Source organism: Leucopleurus acutus (assembly GCF_964270905.1).
Source record: "Leucopleurus acutus genome assembly, chromosome: 20".
In the NCBI taxonomy this organism is placed as follows: Eukaryota; Metazoa; Chordata; class Mammalia; order Artiodactyla; family Delphinidae; genus Leucopleurus; species Leucopleurus acutus.
Window position 1 is genome coordinate 55,954,716 of NC_139162.1, and position 6,441 is coordinate 55,961,156.

Consider the following 6,441-nt stretch of genomic DNA (forward strand, 5'->3'; position numbering starts at 1 on the left):
TCATTATCTGTTGTCCCCAAATAGACATGCCCCCTTAAACTACAACTCCCATGAGCACTTGGACTCTCTGTGTCACTGCAGCTCATGAAGTCATGACCCCATGGCCTGATGGGATTTGGAGTCCACTCACCTTCATTGCTCCCAGGTCTGATCTAAGTTACTACCTGGACCTTTACAGGAAACGTTTGCTGGCCCATGACATAGTTATTTTCACCACAACTTTTAGGTTCACAGCAAAACTGAGTAGAAGGTACAGGGATTTCCCATACACCCTCTGCCCCCATCATGCATAACCTCCCCCACTGTCAACATCCCCAAAATGTACACGTTACCATTGATGAACACAATGATAATCATCCAAAGTCCATATTCCATTCCTTTTCGTGGCTGAATAATATTCCACTCTATGGATAGATGACAATTTGTTTCTCCATTCACCAGCTGATGGACATTTGGGTTTCCACCTATTTGGCTGTTAAAAATAATGTTGCTTGAATTGTATGTTTTCAGTTGTATGTACGAAAACATTGTATGTTTTCAGTTCTGTGGGGCCTGCCCCCAGGAGGGGCCAAACTCTCTTTTTACAGACTCCGTGGCTATCCTCTTTCTAGCCCGCTCCAGCTGCCAACCCTGTCCACCCCTCCACCACCAGCTCACAATCCCCTTCAATCTTCCCAGGAGTTGCTCACTGTTTTTGCTGCTCAGTGGACATCAGTCTCTCTGCTCCACGCTTTCCTCTCCTTGTGTGGTTCAAGAACTGAAGCCGTGTTCATTCACCATCTTGAAGCAATTCCCTGCCTGCCTGCAGGTGTTTTCCCAACACCTATGGCTTCCTACAGGCAGGACTACAGGCTCAACCAACACCGGGGACTCCAAGGGCAAACAGCCTCTTCCAGCTCCGGCCAAGCTTACACTGTGGTGAGGAGGCAGACTGGGAAGGTAACCGCAGAGTGACATGAAGTGGGCTACAATGGTGAGAGCACCGAGGAAGCATCTGTCCCTTAGTGGGAGGTGACATTGGGGCTGAGTCTTCGTACAAGAGCAGGGTTTGGTCAAGTGAAGAACTGCATTGGGAAGTCATCACAGGCAGAGGGGAGAGCCCATGTCAGGGCTAAGAGGGAGGAGAGGGCTGGGGATAATCTGGGGGGATTTCTGTGTGGCCAGAGCGCCAGGTGGAAATGGGACTGGAGGGAGTGACCTTGAAGTAGGGGTCAGGCCACCTGGTCCCAGCCTAGTCTCAATCTATAGTTAGCCTGCGGGGTTGGTGAACACGTGGAGATTGGGGAGAGGAACATTTTCTGGATAGGGCATGGAAGCTCCGTGCCCTCTCCCCACACCTTGCCCTGTGCCTGTGCTTCCATCTGGCTGTTCCTGAGTTACATTCTGTAATAAACCAGTGTTCTAGTAAGCAAAACGTTTTTCTGAGTTCTGTGAGCTGCTCTAGCAAATTAATCCAACCCGAGGAGGGGGGTCTTGGGAACCTCCGATTTATAGCCAGTTGGTCAGAAGCACAGGTTAACCACCTGGGCTTGTGACCGGAATCTGAAGTGGGGGTGGGGGGTAAAAGGTGGCAGTCTTGTAGGACTGAGTCCTTAACCTGTGGGATAGCGTCAGAACTGAGTTGACTTGTAGGACGCCCAGCTGGTGTTGGAGATTGGCTTGTTGGTGAGGGGAGCAAGGCCCACACTGGAATTGAGTGCAGAGTAGTAATTGTTTATCATCATGAAACACAGATGGATAAACAACAAGGTCCTATTGTACAGCACAGAGAACTATATTTGACGGGTTTTTTGTTTGTTTTTGTTATTTGGCCACATCACAGGGCATGGGGGATCTTGGTTCCCCAATCAGGGATGGAACTCACGCCCCCTGCATTGTAAGTGAGGAGTCTTAACCACTGGACCACCAGGGAAGTCCCTGGAAAACTATATTCAGTATCCTAGGATAAACCATAATGAAAAAGAATATTTAAAAAATGTTTGTATATGTATAACTGAATCACTTTGCTGTACAGCAGAAATTAACACATTGTAAATCAACTATACTTCAATTTTAAAAAAATTAAAAGAAAAAAAAACACTGAAAACAACCCAAATGATTGGAAACACCAACATTTAGAGATGAATTATGGGGAATTCTCTTGCAGTCCAGTGGTTAGGACCCTGCACTTTCACTGCCGAGGGCACGGCTTCAATCCCTGGTCGGGGATCCTGCAAGCCACGCGGCGCAGCAAAAAAAAAAAAAAAAGTGAATTATGCTAGTGGTTTCCTTGGGCTGGAGGGGATGGGTGATTTGTAAAAGGCACGGGGTCTCTTCTGGGGGTGATGAAAATGCTCTAAGACTGATTGTGGTGATAGCTGCAAAACTGTGAAAATACTAAAAACCACATGCACACTTTGAGTGGGCAGTTGGTGGTATATGAAGAGTATCTCAATAAAGCTGCGATCATAACATCGTTTTCAGGAATTGGATATAAATGCCTTCAAACAGAACATGGTCACAGTATAGTGATTACAGACAACAATGCTGTATCATAAATTTCAAAGTTGCTGAAAGACCAGATCTTAATTGGTCCCACCACAAAAAAAATAGGTGTTATGTGATGCCATAGAGATGTTAGCTAACATTACCAGGGTAATAATCATACTGTGACGTATCAATGTATCAAATCAACACCAGTATACCTTAAAGGTACACAATGTTTTATATCAACTATATCTCAATTTAACAAAACAGAATATGGGCTTTAGACAGATGGAGGCTGGAAATATTGCCCCTTTAGCACGTTTCCCTGGGGTGGAAGGTTGTTCTGGGGGGCCCTTTAGGAAAGGAGAGGGTGCTCACTTCATTTACCCACCAGTTAGTCTGTCATGAGTCTCCCACCCTTAACGGCTGACAGAGTGATGAGGACCTTGGCAGTGTAAGAGGTGGTCATGACCACCAAGTGGGTGTGGGGCTGAAGGAAGGCATCCCAGGCCAACGTGGCATCTGAGATTGTGAAGAGCAGGGCACCCCCACCCAGAACACCTGCCTCCTCTGGCCTGAGGCCTTCCTCTATGGTGAGTGGGGATCCTGGCCTGAAGGTGAGGCAGGGACTAGAAACCAACAGTGGGCTCTGGAGGTCCCTAAAAACACATCATGGATAAGTCTCCTCTCTGAGTCCCTAAAAAACCACATCATGGGTGTATAAGTTCCCTCTCTGCTATAAGAGTCCCTAAAAGCATATCATGTTTGTAGAAGTCCTCTCTCTGCTGTAAGAGTCCCTAAAAATCACATCATGAATGTAGATGTTTCCTCTCTGCTATAAGAGTCCCCAAAAGTACATCATGGATGCAGAAGTCTCCTCTCTGCTCTAAGAATCCCTAAAAATCACATCATGGATGTAGAAGTCTCCTCTCTGCTATGAGAGTCCCTAAAAAAAAATCACATCATGAATGTAGAAGTCTCCTCCCTGCTGTAAGAGTCCCTAAAAGCACATCATGTCTGTAGAAATTGAGCAGGGTTTGGAGAGCAGCTCTGACTGCTTTCTGTCCTCACATGTAGAACCTGAGGCCCAGAGAGGAGCAGTGGGCTATCAAGGTCACAGCCAGGACGAGGGCCATACCCAGGTTCTTTCTTATTTAGTACTCTATTCCCACCGTGTTGCTACCTACCCCTTCCTCCAAGTCTCTTCTTGAGTTTCCTCATCTCAACCCTCTCCTCTCCTGGTACTGTATGTAACTGTCGTCAGTTGAACTGTGGCCCCCAAAGAGATATGCCCAAGTCCTAAGCCCCAGCACCTATGGATGTGATGTTAGTTAGGAATAGGGTCTTTGGAAATGTAATTAGGGATCTTGCGATGAGATCATCCTGGATTTAGGGTGGGCCCTAAATCCAACAACGGGTGTCCTCAGGAGAGGACAGACTCACAGAGGGAGAACACCATGTGAATGTGGCCGGGGCCACCAGGAGCTGGAAGAGGCAGGAAGGACCCTCCCCTAGAGCTTTGGAGGGAGGGCACCCCTACCAACACCATGTTTTTGGACTTTTGGCCTCCAGAACTGTGAGAGATTAAATCTGTTGTTTTAAGTCACCCAGTTTATGGTAATTTGTGACACCAGCCACAGGAAACTAATACATTGACCAAGCTGTCTCCTCCTGGCCTCAAATCTGTAAAATCCTCATCTGTACAATGAGCATAATGAATCCCCACCACCATCAAAGGGCCTGGGGTGGGGGGCGGTTGGTTATTCCATATCCCCTAAGTCCTGGGCACCAGGACTGGTCCACAGGAGTCTGCTGTGGGTATAGTTAAAAACATTGCGTTGTACATGTGAAAACGTGTTCCAAGGGTAGATCTCACAGCAAGTGTTCAATGCACAACACTGTGAATGTACTTAACGTCACTAAGTCATACACTTAAAAGTGGTTAAAATGGTAAATTTTGTGGGAGGAAAAAAAAAGGAAAACGAACCACTTGCTGTTATTGTGATCACCCCTCCCTTCCCACCCCTCCCCAAATAATGGAGATGTCACCATTGCAACACTCACTTTACTTAGGCAACAGAAAAACAGATCAGGGCCAGAAACAGTTCTGTGTCTCCAGATAGACTGGCACCGGCAGATGGGAGTCTGGGGGACTGGCTCTCACCCCCAAGGGTGTTTCTCTGGCCTCACTGATCTTGGGGGCCCAGGTCCTTGAGGGAGGAGGGGGGGTGGACATCTGCCTGCCTCAGCCCCTGGTCAGTTGGACTTGAGCCTGGGGCTCTGGAAGGCCGACAGGGCGATGAGGACCTGGGCAGCATAATAAGTGGCCATGACCACCAGGTGGGCATGGGGCAGGGGATGGACGAAGAGGTTCCAGGCCAGCACGGCATCTGAAAGCGTGAAGAGCAGGGCGCCCCAGCAGGTACTCCCGCCCCTGGCCAAGCCACGCCACAGCATAACGGCCAGGACCAGGGAGTAAGCCGTCAGGGGCAGGACCATGTCAGGCGGGAGGTGCCAAAGCAGGAGGCCACAATATGGGATGGAAGCCAGGAGAATAGGCAGCAGGAGGCCAGGCTTCAGGGGAGTGAGGCCGAAGGCCCAGAGGTAGAGCAGGTGGGCCACGGCGAAGGCAGCCATGCCTGGAGGAGACAGGGGTGGGTGCGCCTGCTGAGACCCCTGCTTCCCAGCATCACCTCGTTGCCCTCAGAGCCTGAGAAAAAGGGCCTTCCCCAAGCACCAGCTCCCACCCTGGCCACACCACCCCATCTGCCAGGATTACAACGCTGGCTCCTTGGTGGTCCTCTTTCCTCCTGCTCTTGGCGCCAGAATGACCTAAAAACGCGCTGCATCCCATCCTCACCCTGCTCAGAACTGCCCACTGACACCCCATCTTGCTCAGCCCCTAGTCGGCTTCACCCAGCAGGCACACCCACCCCAGGGCTTCTGCACTTGCTGCCCCTCTGCCTGGAAGGGCCTTCCCTGGAAGGGCACCGGGCGGGTACCCTGCACCCGCTTCAAGACTTTACCTTCTCGGCGAGGCTGTCCTCGACCAGCGTACTCAGGACTGTGACCTCTGGACACTCCCACAGCCTCAGGTAATGCTGCCCGCGCCCTCATGGAAGGAGAGCTCCTCGGGGCCCAAGGTTTGGGTATGTCTCCCTCACTGCCGTCCACTTCCCAGTGCCTTTACACGCCAACTGGCTCAAGCACTTGGCAGGGGCTCTGTTGGGGAGTCGCCCCCTGCACCCCGGACACCCCCCCACCCGGGGTCCAGAAGGGACAACACAACACAGCCCCTCTCACCATGGAGGAAGGCCTCAGGCCAGACGAGGCAGGAGTCCCCCACAGCTGAGCACAGAAGGGCCCCCTGCAGGAGCAAGCTGTAGCTCCCGCCGGGGTACACGGTCCACAGGAACACCACCAGGTAGAGGATGGGCAGGCACTTGATCAGGGCACCGACCCAGGACGGCTGGTTCTCAGGGCTCCAGAGGAGAAAGTAGATGGCACAGGTGAGGAAGAACGGGCTCAGCCACCTGCCCACATGCGGCTGCTTCGGGGGACAAAGGGGCCACTGAGCCACTGGAACTCAGCCCAGCCCCCAGGCCCTGGGACCAGGCTCCAGAACCCTCCTGGTTTTGGTCTCAGCCAGTTCCCAGCCTTTGGGGGTCAGGCCCCACATGGCCAGGAGTTGGGAGTCAGGGCTTCCATCCCACCCCCACCCAGGGACGCCAGCCATGCTGTCCAGGGTAGGGGGGCAGCTGCACAGGGACCAGGACATCCAACCCCACAGAACCCAGCCCCCCAATTCTTCCAGGTCATGTGGGTTCCCAGGAGCCCAGGCCCAGCTCCCACCCCACACTCCGTGGCTCTCACTTGAGCTGAAAAGCGAGGTTTTCCAGGCAGCCCCTCTTCCCGGGTGTCCATGTCAACGTGTGACCCACCCAAAGTGGCCTGCATGTGGGCACCGGTGGCTTT

General features: G+C 51.7%; 1 protein-coding gene across 2 annotated transcripts; it reads right to left on the reverse strand.

Annotated features, from left to right (window-relative positions):
* Nucleotides 1-4,529: 4,529 nt before the first annotated feature.
* On the reverse strand, nucleotides 4,530-6,441 carry TMEM86B (transmembrane protein 86B). 2 transcript variants are annotated; one of them, XM_082862098.1, is made up of 3 exons: nucleotides 6,340-6,441; nucleotides 5,770-6,013; nucleotides 4,530-5,105 (listed from the first exon to the last, which is right to left on the reverse strand). In XM_082862098.1, exons 1-3 carry the CDS (start codon nucleotides 6,421-6,423, stop codon nucleotides 4,723-4,725), a joined length of 711 nt encoding a protein of 236 aa, XP_082718224.1. In that variant the 5' UTR covers nucleotides 6,424-6,441; the 3' UTR covers nucleotides 4,530-4,722. The 2 variants fall into 2 exon arrangements, with proteins under 2 accessions (XP_082718224.1, XP_082718223.1); XM_082862097.1 differs by having other exon boundaries at nucleotides 5,770-6,016.

Excerpts from the sequence above, each read along its gene's own strand:
- TMEM86B (XM_082862097.1), bottom strand. The coding sequence starts at position 6,423 with ATGCAGGCCACTTTGGGTGGGTCACACGTTGACATGGACACCCGGGAA. Across the intron at positions 6,017-6,339 it reads AACCTCGCTTTTCAGCTCAA|CAGCCGCATGTGGGCAGGTG; the intron begins GTGAGAGCCACG and ends TGTCCCCCGAAG. Across the intron at positions 5,106-5,769 it reads GCCTGAGGCCTTCCTCCATG|GCATGGCTGCCTTCGCCGTG; the intron begins GTGAGAGGGGCT and ends TGTCTCCTCCAG.